The sequence below is a fragment of the Typopeltis vanoorti genome, chromosome 10, assembly GCF_054136105.1.
Source record: "Typopeltis vanoorti isolate ZY-2024b chromosome 10, IOZ_Tvanoo_1.0, whole genome shotgun sequence".
Lineage (NCBI taxonomy): Eukaryota > Metazoa > Arthropoda > Arachnida > Uropygi > Thelyphonidae > Typopeltis > Typopeltis vanoorti.
Genome location: NC_143558.1, coordinates 46,814,007 through 46,834,564, shown reverse-complemented (window position 1 = coordinate 46,834,564; position 20,558 = coordinate 46,814,007). Strand labels below are relative to the sequence as shown.

Below are 20,558 nucleotides of genomic sequence, written 5' to 3'. Positions count from 1 at the left end.
GAATCACCAACGATCCTCTCGTATTGATTTCATTCTTTGTGCGTTGCACATTCGAGAAGCTTCCGAAATACCAACAATGTCTCCATTCTAAATGCTGAATAAGCTATCAAATTCGTGACAGGTGGCATTCTGAAATGAAATAACTTGGATTAATTAACTCAGCATTATACAAATAATATAATGTAGCAGCATTTGAAATTATATTTATGAGTGAAGATGAAAATTTTCCTTGAAAAAATGACGTCAGCTAATGCAAATATTTTGTAATCTTTTAACTCACCAATTGATGTAGGTATGGTTCTGTTCTACGCTTTGTATCTTAATTGTATGTTAAACTTGCATGTGCTCAGGTGTGGTGTACGAAATGAATCCTTTACCCGATGCAATGATTAATATGGCTGGCTTTTGGTTCCCAAATATTCCATTTGCCTATTGGTATAACTGTAAGTGTAACTTGTAATATTGACACAATATGTTGCTTCTTAGAGATGTTGTGTAAAACGAACGTAATACGATATGATTTTAAACGTGAAATCCAAAATTAGAATTCAACGTTTCGCTCGTTTATTTGTTGTTGTTGTTGCGGTTCGGAATCATCTCTTTGTTTCATCAACTTGTGGGCATGCTCAAATCCTGTGGCTTGTTCCTAAATTGTGCTAACTTACTAGATTTAGTGAATTATATTGGAAACCAAAAGTAATGCTGTAATTATAATTATAAGCTTATGGCGCCTCAGTCGAAATCCTTGAAATACGGATGCAATGTGGCGCTGACCTTTAGGTGTTGTTTATGTTTATTTTTAATATTGTTAAAACTTATGGCACATACGACTTTACGTTTTTTGTGATTAGATGTAACTACCAAGTAGAACTCGTTTTATATATGAATCAGTTTTTGATACGCGATGGTATTTCCAGCATATTTGAACAAATGTGATCAGCAGTGAACAGCAGTTAAAAGGTAAGAGTAATTGTTTCGGACATTTTTGTGTACTTGTTGATTGTTTTTGGTGTGCATTACATAAATATATGCGACCCAGTGTAATTTATCAAGAATTCTATTAGGTGGTTCGTTGTTTGACAACATAATATATCCGACTGCAGCTTTTGGCTAGCTGTTCTTTGAATAGTGCTCATGTTAAACTGTCATACGAGTTAAAGGATACTGTTATTATTATTATTATGTGACACCTCCAAGACTCATCGAGGGAGAGTGTGCCAACAGCATCGAACGATTGAATCCCTTCCAACTACTAACAGCGCTCAAACTTGCTTAACTTTTTGCTGAGCCATTAGTAGCAGAGGCTCTACCAATCGACCAACCTTTGCTGGCGTAGTTCTTTTCTTTTCTTTTTTTTTTTTTGGAGGGGGGAGATAGTATGACTTGAAAAGCAGATCAAGGATACAAAATTGAAGTTGTATTGTTGTAAAGACCAGAATATAAAATGAATTTTGGCAGACTTAATAACAGAAAGCCAGCTGAGTGGTTAGCATCTCTACTCTTCTACCTGGAGGCTGCATGTTCGAATCCTGATGTTTTTGCAGTTGTCTTGTTAACTCCATGTAGAAAGGGCATCTGCCATCCTATCACTTTTTCTAGTAGAAGGCTTCACTTCCAAAACCCTGTGAGATACAAGAGTAGCCATACAGTGTCCAGTGATGTCAAATGTGAATAACTAACTAATAACAGGGATGTAAAAATGGGGGGGGGGGAGTTGAATTAGTATTGATGAGAAGTGTTAAGTGATATGCTTTCTTGTTCCTGGAAATCATTATGGTCCAGGATATAGTGGTACTTTACAACTTCATTTGTTGTCTTTCCGTGGAGTCTTTTCTTATAGGAGGGCTCTTTCTTTCACCTGTAAATCTTGCTTGTGAAAGGTATGGAAAGTAACATACTCAGCAGCTTATGCTATATGTGATTTCTTATTATTTTCTTTCCTTATTATTTATTATGTGCTTTATAATGAACCATTACAGATTTCTCTGTATAGCTAAAGTAAGAACACACTACAGATGAAAGATATCTGATAAACATCAGCTAATGACAATGGAGGTAGCTTATCCTTTGCTCAACTAAGGGATACAATGAGACTTAAATGTTGAAACTTCTGTCATGACTGTTCTCAAAGATTCTTTAGACAGAAGGGGATGCTCACATAATTAATCTTATTCTTAAATGAATGGATGAAGATAGAGTATCTCTGTATTTCTTTATGGTATTGTTGATGAAATCACTATAATTGTTTAGACCATGATATAATGACATACTTCCAAACCAGTAAATGTGCAGAAATCTAGATTATATGTTAATCAGGACCCAAAGACGTTTTCTGTATATAGCCAACATAGTCCCAATCAGAGCAATTGTGGCTAAACTTCGGAAGACTAAAATGGTGATGGAACCGATGTTAAGGCCAACACAGTGTGGAGTGTAATTTAACTTTCTCTAGTCCAACTGTTTACTGTTATAGTGATTTTCATGTTTTTTCACAATTAACTGGTTTTCCTTTCCCAGGTCTATAGATTTAGCAGAGATTTGTTTTCATCATGGGTTGCAGTGATCCTTGTAAGTGTACTATTATTGTTCTCTGCCCCTTTCTTCCCCCGTGGTTAATCGCAAGTAAAAATTCGTAACTAAACATACACACATAACCACAGGAATAAGATATATATATATATATATATATATATATATATATATATATTTTTTTTTTTTTTTTAATAAGTAAATATTTCATCCCAAGTATCATAGGACATCTTCAGTACAGTTAATTCAAACAATACTAGGAATCACATACAGTTAGGACACATGCTTACAATGAAATTTATCTCAAAAATTTGTTTAGTCATGAATGCTCCACAGGTTTCATTATATAACAAGTAAAATTCCTCTGATCCATGTTGTTTGGTAATGCCAAGTTACATGATAATTTCTATGCCTTATTTTCTCAATTGGATTACTATTTTCATGTCTTGATTTAAACATTTGCACTGAACATATTACTGAAGTAATTCTTATTGGTATGGAAAACATTTATTTCCTATTTCACTTAAAATTCTCCTCTCTTATCTCAGCTTTACTTCAAGAAGTGTGCCAAGGCTGCATAATGAACAAATCAGGTATACTGCAATGTCTTTTATTGAAATCTTTATTTTCTGTTTATCTAAAAGCTGAAATCATTGCTAGCCCTATTATGAGAAGCACTAGAGTGAATAGTGCTTCTGCTTTCCAAGCAGTAGGTCATGGCAATAAATCCTGCTGCATGCATGGATGTTCACAAATGTCCTTAGGTGGTACATGATGAATTTAGCAAGGTGATTAACTACCACCACCTTGCTTATTGGAGGCATAAAAGTAATAACTTGAAGAATTTCATTGTTTGGTCTCTAAACTAGGGCTTCTGGATTATCTTAGCCTTAGATTACACACAGTACTAATGTACAATATGTGTACTAACTTTTTTGTGTTGGATATTAAAAAGAAGGAAATCATTCCTAACACATCAAAAACTAATTTTTACAGGGCCAAACGAAGGAAATTTGCATTATGTCTAAATAGCAGTCATGCTCCTGGTCTCTTGTTGAAGCTTTTGACCATAACTTTTTTTTTCAGTCCTGCTTCTACTTCTTTTCTACTAACATGGTTCTGTTTCATCACCAATGGGAGAAGGGGAAAAAAAAAAAAAAAACAATATCTTCTTACTTTTACTACAATTCTTGCATTGATGCTAAAACTCTTCCTGCCATACCAAACATACACTCTAACCCCTTTTGACTTTTTGATGGAATGTGATCAGAAGAATTTTGTCCAAGATTTTGCCTTAATGGCATTCTTCTGGTTTGCTACAAAGGCTGGACCTCCAGAATTGATTACTGTTTCATGCTTCCTCTGGTATCTATCTTTCAGCTTGAAATGAGCAGATACTCAATCTATTCCTAAGAGAGGTAGCAAATCTTTACCCTCAAATTGCCATTCATTTTCTCTCACTGCATTTCTTTCTAAGTAATGGAGAAACTATTAACAGCCAACTTCTTCACTACCTGAAAACCTTTCAACTAATGAACAGTCATCAGCATGGATTCTGCTGCTATCAATCCACAAGAGGTAATTTTTTCTGATATCACTCACTTTGGGTCAAATGCCATGGAAAAGGTTGTGTAATCAAGTTCAGTCTTGCACAAAGGCCTGTTTAAGTTCATATCATCTAAATTCTCTGATTGGTTTGCTGTCTTTCACACATTATATGTAATGGTGGGTGGATTTTTTATTCTCAAACTTTTCAACTAATGCTGTAGCTAATGCAAAGCTCATTTCTTTCACTCTTCTCTTCCCTCTGTATATCTCTGATGTTTACTGCTTTCCGATAATGGAGAAATCAACAATCACATGACATGCATATGGATCGTGCAATTGATGTCGTGTTAATCATGTGACACTGCATTAAAGAGAAAACAAAATACAATACAGATAATCAGACATGATGCAGATAAAAAAAAACAATACCAAACTAGAAAAAAATTTAAATGATACTAAAAAAAAAACATTACACATTATTAATAAAAATATTATTCTATTAAAAAAAAAAAAAAAGAACTTAGCTAAAGGCTTTTATTCGCCTATAAGGAATAGGCAAGGCTCTTTTAACCCTAACTTTTGGAGGCTGAAGGGACAGTTCAATCTCTACCAGTAGCCAATCAGAGATAGCTGGCCCAAGATTATCATAATTATACACAGCATCCAGCGAAGAGGCAGCTGAAAAGTGCTGTCTTCTCTAATCCCTAACATTAGTCCCTAATCCTATGTTTACTGTCTGAAAATATTGTGGTTTCTGTTTTGATTTTCTTGAGTTTACAGGATGAAAAACCCAGAGTTTCCAGGAGAAAAAAACCCATTTGCCTGTGTCAGAGATTGACTACTGGTAGAAAAAAGGCTGAGTTCCTCTAGTCATCAGCTAGAATTGAACTAACCTACAAGGCATTTCCTTTGGGTGATTTAATGCCATGGACAGCATGCCACTTCCTCTGAGCTACACAGGCTGCAAAGATTATTAATATTAATTTTAACATATTATTATATTTGTTTTATTATTATAAAATAAGTCATATGTACAGAAATAGTATCAATCAGAACTCCACACCCGCATGTGAAACAAATAAACAACAAAGAAGAACCATTTTCTACCAGTATTACCTTTGCCAGCATTCAAATTTCCAGGCAAAATGAGATTTCTCTTCTTGAAATCATCCTGACATTAACCCTCTTCTGGCATAAAGACATCACAAATATTGCCTCCTGTGCTTCAAACAAACTAGGATTTCTCTTTTGCTGAAGTCGTTCACCTCTGAACAGTTGTTAATCTTATACAAATCACAAATCCATTCAGCTATTGAATATTGCCCTCACATTGGAGTGGGACCTATAAGAGCTCCCTTGAAATGCTTGACTCGATACAGAGGAGGTTTTTGATTAATAACCCATCTCTTACCAGCTCACGCCACCCATTTTTGCACAAGCATTTGGTTTCTTCAATACTTGTATTCTGTAAATATTTCTATGGCAGATGTTCATATAAAATAGCATCAGTAATTCCCCACTCAATACTAAATCCATTGGAACACGAACAGCTGCTGCCAAATATCCTTTCACAGTACACCTTGAGATCCAGATAAGTATTCCTCCTACTTCTGTATTGTGGGAACACTCTTTCTCCATTATGTGTTTCCCAAGGAATACAGTATACAGGATTTGTCTTTGAGAAATCCCCAGAGCCAGAAGTCACAGGGGATCAGATTAGATGAAGGAGGAGGCCATGCAGTGGGAAATACACGGCTGATCACTCTGACTTCCGTGAAATATTCTCAAATCTCTCGATATGTGGAGGGACATTTGTAGCTGTGGTACAACAAAATGTGTACTGTAAACCTGTACCGGACAGTAATTTTGGGTGATTGCAAAGGAATTTGTTGGATTCCATGCAGGTTTTGTGTAGTCCATGCCCAGCAGTGTGTATTCACGGCTCCGTTCAGGTTAAAGTGACCCTCATCTTTCCACAAATTCATCCATGGCTATGCAATGTCCAACTCCACGCAAGCAAGGAATGTCAAAGTGAATGTCAGTCAACTTTCAAAGCTCTGCAGGTGCAACTCCTATGTCAGGGTTTGACATAGGAGTTGCGCCTGGATGGATGTGCCTTACAGCATGTGCACTGCAAGAACCAACACTGTTATTTATGGCCTGCTCCAGAGCAGCAGTAGCAGCTTCATTCACTTGTTGTGACCTGATTGGTTGGGAGTTAGAAATCTGTCTAACTCCTAACGATCCTGTTTTTTTTTTTTTTCCACAAAATGACTAATCATTCACCATAGAGCATGTGGAGATAGTGGACTTCATTGATATTTGTTCAGGTGATGAAATTCACAGAGTGCAGCAACAGTATTGCAACTGTTTAGATAGTACAGCTTCAGGAGCAAAGCATGTTGGCACCTGCCAAGTTGCATGATATGCAAATTCCACACATTTGCTGTTTACAAAACCCTTGGTGGTGAATTTTGGAGCCCCCCCCCCCCCTCAGATATCACTTCCACATGATGTATTTTTGTAAAGATTCACAGCATTTGGATCACTGGATGGTGCTCCACAAGGCCTTAAACAGGGATACTTTAATTTTGATTACCCTGGAAATAAAAACAGAAAAATGAACAGAATGCTCTATACAGTCTTGGATTATGCAGATATCAATAAAGGATAAATATAAGATTTTCAAACTCTTATTTACATATAATTTAATAGAAGTGTGACTACAGTACTAAAGTTACAAACACAACAAGCAGATATATAACACAAAACATATAAAAATCACCCAAAAATGTATAATAAAAATAACAAACACTAGTACCAAGAACCAACAATACATTACCAAACATTTCTGGTGTTCTGCCCTCAAGAGTTAACTTAATATTTGAAAGTCAGTGAAGCAAACATACCATCACAAACAGAAGCACCAATTAACAAAATGCTAACATCAGAAACATAAGTACCAGGAACTAAACACCTCTGGCCCTTGAGAGCTAACCTGACCTTTTAAAATCAGTCAAACCAATGTCATCCATTAGGAAATAGATGCATCCACAACAATTAAAATATTAAATAATGAAAATTCCAAAAACCCAATAAATTATATTGTTGGTTTAATCTTTTATCCCTTTATGCTTTGTTTGCTTATACTTGGATAAAGAATTAAATCAAGAATATAATTTCTTGGCATCTTTAATTTTCTATTACTGTGATTACCAGAGACCTCCAAGGAGTCAGGGACTACTCATGAAGGGAGGCCATATGTTGCCCACACCACTTGTCATACCTTTTCTTCAATTCATTTACACTACCTGCACCTACCACCTCCAAAAGGCAAGCCATTCCAATCACACACACTGCTCTAAGAGAGAGAACTCTGGTCTCACTCCTTCCTTGATTGCATTCATTCTCATTTCCATGGATGCTCTCTTCTCTTTTTCCCACCCTCCATAAATTAAAAAATTCCATCTACTGATATTCTGTATGATCCTTTCAGAAGTTTGAAGGTCTCTATCATATCACCTCTCTTTCTCCTGTTTGCCAACATCTGCAGTCATTCTTTCTCAATCTAATCTATAATCTACATTCTACAGTCCTGATATCATCTTTAACACTCTCCTATGTACTGGCTTCACTATATGTACACCTTGGAAGAAACCAGACCAGATCTGTGCACAATAGTCCAGGTGAGGTCATGTCAAGGCCTTGTAAAGAAGCAAAGTGACGCCCTTCTCCTTACGTGTAAATGTTCTTTTCAGCATTGTAATTATCCTCAGTTTTATTTGAAATCTTTGCTATATGGCCAGAAACTTTAACTTCCTATTTTTATTTATTTTGTACAATGATACAACAGTTTTGAGCTCCTTTTATGGGGAGTACGGCACCATCTTAATCTCTTCTATTTTTATCCAGGCTTGGGACCGGTAGTTGACGAATCAGACCTGTGGTTGGAGGGACCTGACTGTAATCTGTGTGTTCACAGGGCTGGTTTTTTCACCTGAGTATCCGGACAGAAAAAACCCTACTCCTGTATGAGACTAACTCACCTTTCATCAGTAGAGACCAGATAAAGGTTCCTCATGTCATGGACAGGAATCGAACCCAGGTCTTTATGACCAAAGGGCTTCATCTAAACTGACTGAGCTACAGAGGCTCTAACTACCTATTTACCCTCCAAGATCCATAGCATATGCCATTGGATATCTTATGACATCAAAATGCATAATGTTGTCTTTACTAACATTGAACTGACAACCATTGTCACATCCCTGATTTCAAGCTTATTCAAATTATCTGCAAGTGTTGCATGTGAATTGCATTCCGATTACCTTTCCTATCATTGCATGATCAGTAAACAGCCATATTTCTTCTGTCATATCCTTTTCAGGGTCATACAGAACTTCAATACAAAAGCAAAAATGCATCACCCCTTTCAGAAACAAAACAATGCCTAGAAATAGGGAAATAGCATGAATACCGTCAGGAAAAATCAAGGGGGGGGGAGAACCACCAGTAAACACCACTTCTAGGCAAAAAGCGCACATTCACTTTCATAAAAAAAATAAAAAACAAAACAAAAAACCTCACAAAACTATTAATACATGCTGTTAAAAAAAACAGAAAAAAAAGCAATGCACTCAACAGAAACTTAGAACAAATATATTATCAGAAACACTAATACCAAAAACCTTGTGCGTGTGTGTGTGTGTGCATGCATTGGGGAACCCATCATGTTTACACAAAGAATTAATACAGGACCATTTCAGACATCAAAAACACATACCTCAGTTAATATAATGGAAATTAGTGAATAACATCACTTTAGTGATGTTGCTCATGTAACTTACATAGGTGATGTGGTTATAAATAAATAAATAAATTCCATGTGATGATACAGAGTTCCCACTTTTTACGGGAGTTCACAATACCATCTAGTCCCCCCAAATTTTATCCGGGCTCCGGAACCGGCATAGACTGATGAATCAGACCTATGGCTGGATCAGTATTCCTGACTGTAATTCGTGTGTGTTGTCGGACTGGTTTGCCTGCTTGTGGGATGAAAAACACCAGATAAACTGGCGGAAAAAAACCTGCTGTCCATGCCCAAGACTGGCTAACTTGGCTATGAGGAAGATCCTTGAGCTCCTCACGTCATTGATGGGAATCGAACCTAGGACACTCCTTCCCCAGGCATATGGTTGCAGAGCACACAGCCACTAGGCTAACCACGCAGACGTCGTTATAGATAAGTGCAGTGTACTGTCATCCTCAAAATTCTGGATTCAATATGCAGTCAATTAATACTCGATCTTCTGTGATTGACTGCAAATTCAATCTAGAGGTTTGATGCCGACAGTGCACTGCACTCCTATTGAGTGTCCGCAGCTTAGTTGATATTAGTGATGCTGTTTGGGTGGAAAGACCTGTGTTTGAATCCTGTCTAGGATGTTTTTTTTATCTGAATGTGAGTTAGTCTTACATGAAAGTAACAGGTTTACCTTTCTATAGAATGCACACAATTAACATGCATGATACACTGATTGATGGCTTTAGTTTCTTTGGCCATAATTCAAAACAGATGCTTTTCTCTTTTGACATGTCTTGCATAACACAGCTCAACAGAATTTCTAAAATACAAGTTTCAAAATTCTCTAAATAATTTTTAATGGGGTTCTGAGGACTGTGTTAATTTTAATGCTAGTAAAATTCAGTTCTAATATTTGATATTATCTATATAATATATATAATAATATTATCTCCTCAACCAAGAAATTAGATTTTCTCTTTTGCAAAAGGTGTTACTTTATTTCTGAACAGCTGTTAACTCTGTATCAATCACAAATCCATCCAGCCATTGAGTACTGTTCATATATTTTGAGTGGTACCACCTGAGCTCCCAATTACAGAAGAGAGATCAGTTAGTTTGAATAATGACCATCTCTCACAAATTTACTCCTGTCTTTTCATGCAGATGTTCAGTTTCTACTATTTGAATTTTCCACAGATATTTCTGTGTCACTGTTTATCACAGTTGACATTGGCACTTCTTGAATTCTTCTCTAAATCTGTTAATGCATGTGCAGTAGCTATATATAATATTCCTTTAGTTAAACTCCAGATTTACAAAACAAATTTTTGTCAACTTTATTAATTCCTTCTGATGTCTTTTGGATTAGTCTCTTTGCTTCAATATTTCCTAGAAAATATCTCTAGCGGTCTTCAAATACAAGGTTAAGCAGCTTCTTCTCAGCTGCCTCTGCATGGCACTAATTTATTATAGGGGGAACAGTCTTATGTATTAATTGCCATAAAGTTTGGTATTCTAACTACATAATTAATATGCTTTTGAAACATTGTCATTCTCTTCCCAGAGTTCCACTTGGCAGATTTTTATTTTTTGTTTTAAAATGAAACCCGAAGTACCATAGATTTGCGCAAAAGTATTGAACGTCCCAAAATTTTTATCAAAAAGTCAAGCTCAGTTCAATGCATGCATTTTTCCCACAAGAGACACTTTTGTAATGGAAAACTGTCAGTCATTTCAGTAGTGCAAGTCTTCAACAGGTGAGGGTGTTTATGCTGAAAGATGACAAAAACACACTAAACAAACATTTTGCACCATGCTGTATAAGGAGGATGTGAGCAAGGGGAAGGGTGAGTAGATTTTTTGTATGGAGAGTGTTGGGTGATTAGAATGCATTGCCTGAAAGTGTGAGAATGGGACCTCCCACAATGAGTCTCTTGACTCCATGAAGTTTCAATAGTAATATCCATTATTTTTATACTAGATATGGAAATACAAACAAACTTTTGAAATTTACCCGCAAATATAATTTTTGGCATAGGCATTGCCTTTGACACGAATTCTGCTCAGGAGGTTATACATTTTCCTTTTATTAGTGCTTTATAGGTTTCACTATCCTGACAGATGTTTCAAACTGTTGGTTCTATGCAGAAACCCTGTATTTAATACCATAATCCATGTCAGAACTTATGTTATTTATAAATGAGCTCTCAGTAGGTGCAAGCATTAAAGTATTTAAATATGGAACTATCAGTTTGAAACAGCCATCAGGCTAGAGAAACCTAAAAAGTACTAATAAAAGGCAAATATATGGGTTCCTGCACAGAGTTCATGTCTTGATATGCAAGGGAAGGGAACTCTGTGCCAAAGGTTATGTTCTGTTCAATGGATATATATTCTTCATAATGTCTGAATTACATATTTTTATTCATCTGAAAATATAAAATGTATAATCATATATAAAATATATGTATATGAATTGTTCTGTATGCTTTGACCCCTTGGCAGGGTCTAACTCAAAACTTAAAAATCTCGCATTACTGGTTTACTGCTGCATTAATACTACAGATAACATGAACACACTTTGTTAGAACATCATCTTTGACATTGGGCAATAGACTGGATCTTGTGTGCCTGTGCACAACTGTATGGCCACAGAAGTGTGCAACGTAAAGGGAACATGGTTCTGGCATTTACTCTAACCTTTCTAGGCACAAACACATCAGTAGCTTCCTCATTCTGTAATATACACCCAACCTTTTTGTGTGAAGTATTCTATGCAAAACTCAAATACTTAGCTTAGAATATTATCATGTTGGGGGTGATGTACCAGAAACCTCCTAAAAATCTTGATGCTGTCCACTGGAGGGCAGTCTTGTTGATTGTTGTATCCCCCTTCTCACTGACTTATTTTACCCACTAATCTCACAGATGGCCTGATATTTTTAATAATGCCACATTTCATCTTATTTTGGCTTTAAGTATTTCTTTGGGCACTGTTACACTCAGCTGGCATTTATCATTTCTCTGTTTTACACGAAGGAGAAGTAGGTTGTGTGTGTGTGCATGGTCGCACACACACACAACCTACTTCTCCTCTTCCTCTTTCATTCCATTTTCTTCTGTTTTCTGGAATAGCCTTTCATATCAAGTGTTTCCTGAACTACAGACTCTTTCTTTTCAAGAAAAATAGGAATAGGTTGTGTTTCTTTTCTAAACCTTATCTTGCACATAATACTACACACGAATATGTTGTAGGCTCTGCAACCTCTCACACATGAGGATTTATTCAATTTATATATTATTCTATTAATTATTACCACCATGGAAAATGGAAAAGACTCAGGGGTGGTACACACTGTTACACACAGAGCCCATCAAACCATGCTTTCAACTCATTCAATGTATCGACATTCACCACAATGTCAGGCAATACATTCCACTCACCAATCACTCTCCATGCAAAGAACCTGCTCATTATTCCCTTGCACACACATCCTCCTTATGCAGCTTCCAGGAATGTCCTCTTGTTCTACTCTCTTCCTCCATTCTATGAAAAATTTCTTCCACATTAACCCAATAACTCTTTATCAACTTAAATGTCTCAATCATATCCTATCACTTCCTCCTATTCACAAGGCTTTGCAAACTGCATTCCCTCAAGCTGTCTTCAGATCCCACATCCCGAAGACAAATTACCACCTTAGTGAGTCTTAGTCTTTGGACCCAATATATATATACTCATCACCATGAAAACTAAGGGACCAAATCTGTGCTCAATAATCCATACAAGGCCTGATCAAAGCCTTATACAGTGGAACCAAAACCTCAATATTTTTGCATGTTAAGGTTCTTTGCATTATTGCTATAATCTGATGACTTTGCAACTTGTGCATTGTGACTCTGAGCTTTATATCTTTGTTTGCCACCACTCCAAGGTCTCTTGTCTCCTCAACAGTTAAATTATTATAATGGCTACTTTACACGTATATCTCAGAAACTGAGTTATGTGTGTGTTATGTTATATATATATGCTATCTACCAATAATTGTTTGGACACCACTGTTATTTGAATTATGGAACATTCCAAGTTTGTTAATAACATAAAAACTGGTGTGCGATAGTAGGATGCAGTATTTCATCATAGCAGTTGAATACATTTGGTATGACAACACATCGTGAACTCAGTGACTTTGGGAGAGGTGTCATCGTGGGCTGTCATGTTGGTGGCATGTCCATACATGCCATTGCTGTTAAACTGGAGCATCCAAAATCAACGGTTAGCGATGCGATCAACAAATGGAGATGTTCTGGAATCACTAGTACAAGAAAGCACCCAGGGAAGCTGTTGAAAATGACTAACAGGGACAGGAGGGTGTTAAAACTGGTGGCCCGCAAAAACTGGCTACAATCGGCACAGACCATCCATCATGATTCCAGAGGGCCAGTAACACCATGGCAAGCACTAATACTATACAAAAAGAACTCCATTCATTGGGTTTCCACGAAAGAGCAGCGGCACACAAGCCAAACATCACAACAGCAAACAAGGTGACTTGTCTGGCCTGGTGCAAAGAACGTATGAATTGAACAATTGACCAGTGGAAAACGATACTCTAGAGTGATGACTCAAGGTTTACCTGTTTCCACATTTGAGTGATGGCATGGTGTGGAGGCAGCCTGGTGAACGCTTGTTACCATAGTGTGTCGTACCCACAGTAAAGTTTAGTGGTGGTGGAGTAATGGTGTGGGGTGCATTCAGCTGATTTGGAGTGGGACCACTGGTTGTTGTCCATCATTCCATGAAGCAGCTCAGTACTTTGATATTCTGGATAATCAGGTGCTGCCTACACTGTGGAGTTTTTATGGAACAGACCCTGTGTTACTATCAAGACGACAATGCCCCATGCTGCAAAACTGCAGCTGTTATAGAATGGTATGAAGAGATGTGTGTTAAACAACTGCCCTGGTCTGCACTGAGTCCTGACTTCAACCCCCATCGAACACTTGTGGGACAAATTGGGGTGGGGATTGTGGTTCAGAGCAGCACATCCTAAATCTGTTGCCGAACTCAGAAACTGAGTTCAGCAACAGATCTTTTTTGATGAAGGAATGGAGACAAATTCCACCTGATGTCTGCTGCACATTGGTGGAAAGCCTTCCTCAAAGGGTGCAGGAAGTGATCAATGCCAAAGGTGGAAATTCCTGATATTAGGGTTTGCCTGCTGATATCAGTTGTAAATTGCTAAAGTTTTTGGACAATTATTGGTAGATTGTGTGTGTGTGTGTTTCTAATTTACTTTCCTTCTGACTGAGACAATCAAATGCCAAAAGTTTTACAGAAAAAAATAAAATATAGCTTATATTTTAAGTTTGCAATTTCAAGTGTAAGTTTTTTTTTTTTATTTCTTAAATTTTTTAAGCAACCATTTATGCATGGGGTTGATAAAAAGAAAATTTTAAGAAATTAAAATAAAAACATTTTTTTAATATCTAACCCAGACATGATGGGTTGCAAGACCTGTAGCATATTGGTGCTGTGTGGACAAAAGAGTGAGAAGAAAGGCTAAATCTTTTCATGTATTTTACTGCTGAAGGGCAGAGCTTCTGTAGCTCAGTTGGTATAGACAAAGTCCTTTGGTTGGAAAGACCTGGGTTTGATCCCTGTCCATGACATGAGGAACCTTTTATCAGGGCTCTTTTGACTAAAGGTGAGTTAGCTGTCACATACAGAGGTAGTTTTTTCAATTTCATCCAGAAACTTGGATTTTTCGTCCCTCAGAACAGATAAACCAGCCTGTGAACACACATGGATCTACAGTCAAATACATACTTAATCCCTCACTAGGACTCGACCAGTTTTAAGGGATGGTGGAGGAATGAGGGAAACTCTATATGAAGAAATAAAAACTGCTGGAGGTTGTACTCTTTGGGGAAGGTAGAATGGGAGGGGGACTGTTTCACAGAACACATGTAGATGAAATGAAAGAGGAAGTAGAGAAGTTGGCTCAGCAAGTTTCAAGCTGGACTGTAAATGGGTATTGGTTGGCAGTAGCTCTTGTTTTTATGAATTTAAAGGAATGATAGTGGCCAGTTCAGCAGAGCTTTGTGAAGTATCTGTAGACCAAGCATAAGGTAGAAATGGAACATCTATGGAAGAGGGATTGAAGTGGATCCATGAGAGAGAGAGAGAGAGAGAGATATCGTTAACTGAATTTTCCTCTTTGGATAACATTGACACCACCCCACATATCTGAGCACTATTCCATGGTTGGGTGGATTTGGGATTTGTATGGAATTAGGAGCTGTAAATGTGTGAAGAGTAGTGTCTTGAGTAGAAGAATACACCAAGGTTTTTGGCAGTTGCAGAAGATATGGTTGATATGTGTTTGTGCCAGGAAAGGTTGGAGTAGGTCAGTCCAAAGAGAGAAATCTGATTGTGTTTGGATATCAGGTTATTGAAGATTATAGGAATAGATGTGAACTCATTATGAGAAATCAGACAGGACTGAGTTTTGGTGCCGCTGAAATTGCAAGGTCGTCCTTGATCTATTGAGATGTGGCTAGGAGATTGAAGTTCAGGCCATTGGTCATGGTGGGCCTTGAGGGGTCTAATAATTGGTAACCACGAGGGTTGTCAAATTATTATTATTATTATGTGGCACCTCCAAGGAGTCCAAAGATTCATCAAGGGAGGGCACCTACTCTACAATTCTCTGTTTCCACCAACAAAACTGAAATGTCACTACCAACATCATCTACACCAATGCCATCTACTGCCTACCATGACTAGTATTTTTGTTTGTAAATTGCGTATGTTTTGAAGGCTTATTTGCCTATACGTGGTATGGAAAAACCATGTTTCTGGAAGAAGAAACCCTGCTACCTCCATATGATACGTTAAAGATACCAAGAAATTATATACTTGGTTTAATTCTTTTCCAAGTTTAAGTAAACAAAGTTTATGCCTGAAATATAATCAGGACTAGGGCAACTTGTATATAGAAGCTAATGACTTCACATCACTTGCCTTTTGTTAATTGTCATATCCCACGTGCCCCGAGGGCAGAGAGGTCTGACATACGTCAGTTTACAGGCCAAAGTTAACCCTGTGAGAATGGCTAGTCCTCAGCAGAGCCCCAACTGTATTGAATGATTGATCCTCTTCCAACTATTAACTGCACTCAGACTTGCTCAACTTTTCATGGGCCATTTGTAGCAGAGACTCTACCAATCGACCAACCTTTGGTGGTACATCACTTGCCCTAGTATCCCATAATACAAAGCACATATCCTTACGGGTATGTATAATGCTATGCATTATGGGAAGGATCACTAACCAGACCGGTTTTGACCTTTATTGAGGTCTCGTCAGTGGGAACCACTGACGAGACCAGATAAAGGTTCCTCATGTCATGGATGGGAATTGAACTCAGGTCTTTCCAACCAAAGGACTTTGTCTATACCAACTGAGCTACTATTTTTTTCTGAAATGCCCCGAATATAAGGTATGGCTATGGCATTCTTGTAATCTTTTTTGTTTTTTGTGGCATTCTTGTAATCTTTTTTTGTTTTTTGTGGCATTTTTATGGAGGATCTTTTTATTGTAGCCATTTTTTACACATGTTTGGTTAATGATTTCAAATTGTTGGTTCAGAGCTTGTTCATTAGAGCAAATTGGAGTCATCAGCACCCTGTGTTTGAGGGTGCTGATGACTCCTGGTTTTTGTATTAGATGATGATATGAATTTTTATGTATGTATTTTTGTGTATAGATTTTGGTAGACTGTAAGGGAGAGACAGTCTGAGGAAAGACATGTGATGAGTGTGTCTAGAAAAGGAAGAGAGTTGTTGTTTTTGATTTCGATGGTGAATTGAATACGTTTGTTCAGATGGCTTAGGGATGTATTTAATGTTTCGTTGCCGTGGGACCAAATGGTGAAAATATCAACATATCTGAGCCAGACTTTGGGCTTTAGGCTGGCTGAATCCAGAGCTCATTGCTTGAAGTCTTCCATGTAAAAGGTTAGCTATTGGGTGGGTGTGTGGGGAGGGAGTGGTGAGCCCATGGCCGTACATTCTTTTTGTAGATAAATATTATTTTGCCACACGAAATGCACGGAATGGAGTACATGGGCAAAGAGGGCCATGATGTTATGCAGAAATGTGTTTTGTAAGAGAAGAATAGTATTATTGATCGAGACATAAGTGAAAAGGGCAGTTATGTCAGACCTGACTAATAAATCTTCATCGTTCAGTGTGATGTTTCTAATTTTGTTTATGAAGTCTTGTGTATTTTTTATGTAGGACATGGAGTGACCTAACAACTCCTTGAGTGTGACCGTTAATTTCTTGGCTAAGCGATAATTAGTACTACTAGTAGTAGTAGTAATGTTTCATTAGTGCTTTGGCTATCTTTTCTGATGTACCTCTGACATAGGGAACAGAAATGGTAATGTTGTGTTCCTGTATATTAGAGAAGGGCAAAGTAATAGGGCTATGTAGTATTTTATCTATTTTGTAGCCATTTGCCAAGAAAGTATGGTGCAGATATTTGAGTTCTGTGGACAGACCTGTATCGTTAGAACAAATGGCTCTGGCTCTGTGTGTAAGTGTTTTTAAAATGCTGTACTGTTCGGCTGGATGATGATGTGAACTTGTTTATGTAGATATCTTCGTGTGTGTGTGTGTGTGTGTGTGTGTGTTGGCTTTCTGTCAGTGGTGTTGCTGGAGCTTTTGCTGCCCAGTGTGGTCCCTGAGTTTGCTGCCCCTCTCAATACACACCAAAAATACTACAAAAAGTCAAAACAACATATAGGGAAATATTTTTGAAGTATAACTTTAATTTTAACATTCTAAAATGTTATTTTTCTTGCTTTTCTGTTAGCAAAATCATCGATAACATTGGCGAAATCTATTTCATAATAATGTAGGTAATTCTTAATCTATTTTATTTAGAAAAACTCCTCTTACAACTAGCAATGCTTGCAGCAATTGTGAGGAAAATTCACAGTAGTATTATAATATTTGGAAATGAGTTCTCGAGACTGTATTTTAGAATTAACTGCAAAAGTTCAAAAAGGTTCAAAGTGCCACCTGGGGTGGACCGTCCCCTCCACCCCTCCCTAGCTACACCTCTGCTTTCTGTAAATGGAAAAAGATAGTGCTCCATCTGAAAGGCAGGTGACTAATGTGTCAAGAAAAGGTAAACAGTTAATAGATTCTTTTTCTACTGTGAAGTGGATTTTGGACTGTTTTGGTGGGTGACAAACACATGGGGCAAATTGGCAAACACAGCATGAACATAGAGTAACCACACGGCTTGTTTGTAGCTGTGGTAACCACTTTGTTTTCAAAGTGTTCCATGTAAAAGTTTGCTAAGGGGGAGGGGGGAACTCATAGCAGTACCATTAATCGGTTTGCAGATTTTTCCTCCCCGTGTAAAGTAACTCGCGTACATGGTAAATTTGAATAATTCAATATCAGGGGGAAATATAGACTTGATCAAATCAAGAGTATCTGTAAATGTACCACAGATACATTTACCAATGTATCTGTGGTACATTGGTAAATAAAGATGTGACATCAACTAACCATTATGTCTGAATTTTTAAGGATATGATTTTTAACTAATGATTTGAAATGGACTGAATTTTTTTTTTTACAAAAGTAGAGGAGTTGTTAGTGGGGGGGGGCAAGAGACTTGGCTAACTGTTGGACAGATTTATACAATGGACTATCGAACAGTAGGGCATAGGAGGATATTACATTTGTAGATTTTTGGTGATCCATAAATGCGGGGTGGTTTAACATGAACTGGTTTTATTTTTTTTGATGATTTCTTTTGGCCAGGAAGTCACTTTTTTCCCTTTGAGACATAGTGGGGTCTCAGTCTATAATTTGGTACATAAAACTGTCACATAGAGATCTTGCATTTTTTTGTTATAATCTTCTTGATCCATGATAACTGCTGCATTTCCCTATCAGCTTTTGTAATAACAATATTTTTATTCTTATACAACTTTTTCAAAGTGACTATTTTGTTATGTGATATATTACTCTTTGGTGGTTTAGCCTTATTTAGGATGCTTGCTGTATCTAAACGCACATTATTGGCCATTGCAGGTGGAAGATTGTAGATGTCCCGTTCTGCATTCAGCATGATTTCTAATTGTAATATTCTAATTAAAAATACTTATGCACAGAGTCAGAGCCATTTGTTCTAATGATACAGCTCTGTCCACAGAATTCAAATATCTGCACCATGCTTTCTTGTCCAACGGCTACAATTCTTACAAAATTGATAAGGTACATAGCCCCAATACTTCTCCCTCCTCTGATACACAGGAACACAACATTACCATTTCTATTCCTTATGTCAGAGATACATCAGAAAAGATAGCCAAAGTACTAATGAAATATGGTCTTTGCACCACATTCAAACCTCACGTTAAATTAGCAACTTTGATCCACTCTCCCAAGGATAAACTTCACCCTTTAGCATGCTCTGGAGTGTATGAAGTTCCTTGTGACTGTGACTTGGCCTACTCTGGGCAGACAGGAAGATCTGTTAACATCCACCTGGAAGAACATAAAAAATACATTCGCTACCATTATTATGGCAAGTCATGACTTGGAAGATCATGCTTTGAACACTATCATTGTGATAGAGTTTAATTTTAGGAACTGCTATCTTATCACAATCTAACATGCATTTCTAAACAAAAAAGGGATATAAATACAGGTGAATAGGGATATAAATACAGGTTGCTTCTGATTATAAAATTATTGCTATGTAAATATATCAAGCAAATTTTGCTACGAGAAATTAAATAAGTGTGTATTTAGTACCATTCACAAATGAGGTTAAAATCAATAACGAAGGTGTAAACCTTTAGCAGAATTTTATAAAGTAATATGTATTAATAGATATAGAATGTTAGCACAAATTCAACATGAAGGGGGGGGGGGTGAAGTCCAAAGGTCACGGAGCAGTGACGCGAGGGAGCGGCTTGCGCCAAGCAAACAGCGTGACGTCAGCGCACGTGCAATAGCGGAGAAGGCTGGATGCCATGACGTAAGATCACGTGAGTGTGTTGGCTGGACATCGCGAAATGCGAGAAACGCCGAAAAAAAAAAAGAGGGAAATATAAGGGTCATGCACCCCTGAAAAAAGGCTTTTTGTTCCTGGATCTCCTAGTGTTCATCTCTTGCAGTGGTGAAGGGTGGCAGTGCCTCCATACCGGAGGATTCCGATAAAAGCAGCAGCGGAACTCGACGGTCGTATCTCCACGGAAGAAATAAGCCCGCAGTCCATAGAAAGCCAGATTGAACCACGTGGACATTAAGGAGAGGCATATTCCAGTAGACCATTGACGCGATACAAAACCAAAGGGCAGATAAGTAGACTTTATTTGTATTTCACTGAATGTGAATGAGAGATTTGTGCCATTTTGATAAAGCAGAAAGGGGAACATTAATGATATTGAATAAGACTGTGTTGCTATTGTTTAGAGAGGGTTGCCTTTAATCTTACCGTCTATCACTGTGATAAAGTTCCTTAATATGTTGTAAGAAGTTACGAATATGTCTAGAGTGAGGAATTGCTGATTTATAAAGAGATTGTAAAAGATATAAATGCTACTTTGTGTGGTTTGACAGAATTACTGAGAAATAG

At 37.4% G+C, this 20,558-nt stretch overlaps 1 protein-coding gene across 5 annotated transcripts in view; it reads left to right on the top strand.

Annotated features, from left to right (window-relative positions):
- Positions 1-305: 305 nt before the first annotated feature.
- LOC150102390 (uncharacterized) overlaps positions 306-20,558 on the top strand; it is a 68,781-nt gene continuing 48,528 nt past the window's right edge. For 2 of the 5 annotated variants that reach the window (XM_090399775.1, XM_090399773.1), the window contains exon 1: positions 520-960. Coding sequence is in view for 1 of the 5 variants with exons in the window: in XM_090399777.1 (XP_090255903.1) it covers positions 341-443 (103 nt within the window). In the remaining 4 variants the exon portion in view is untranslated. Of the gene's footprint in view, positions 444-519; positions 961-20,558 lie in introns of those variants that run through there. The other 3 variants (XM_090399774.1, XM_090399777.1, XM_090399776.1) reach the window with 3 other exon arrangements.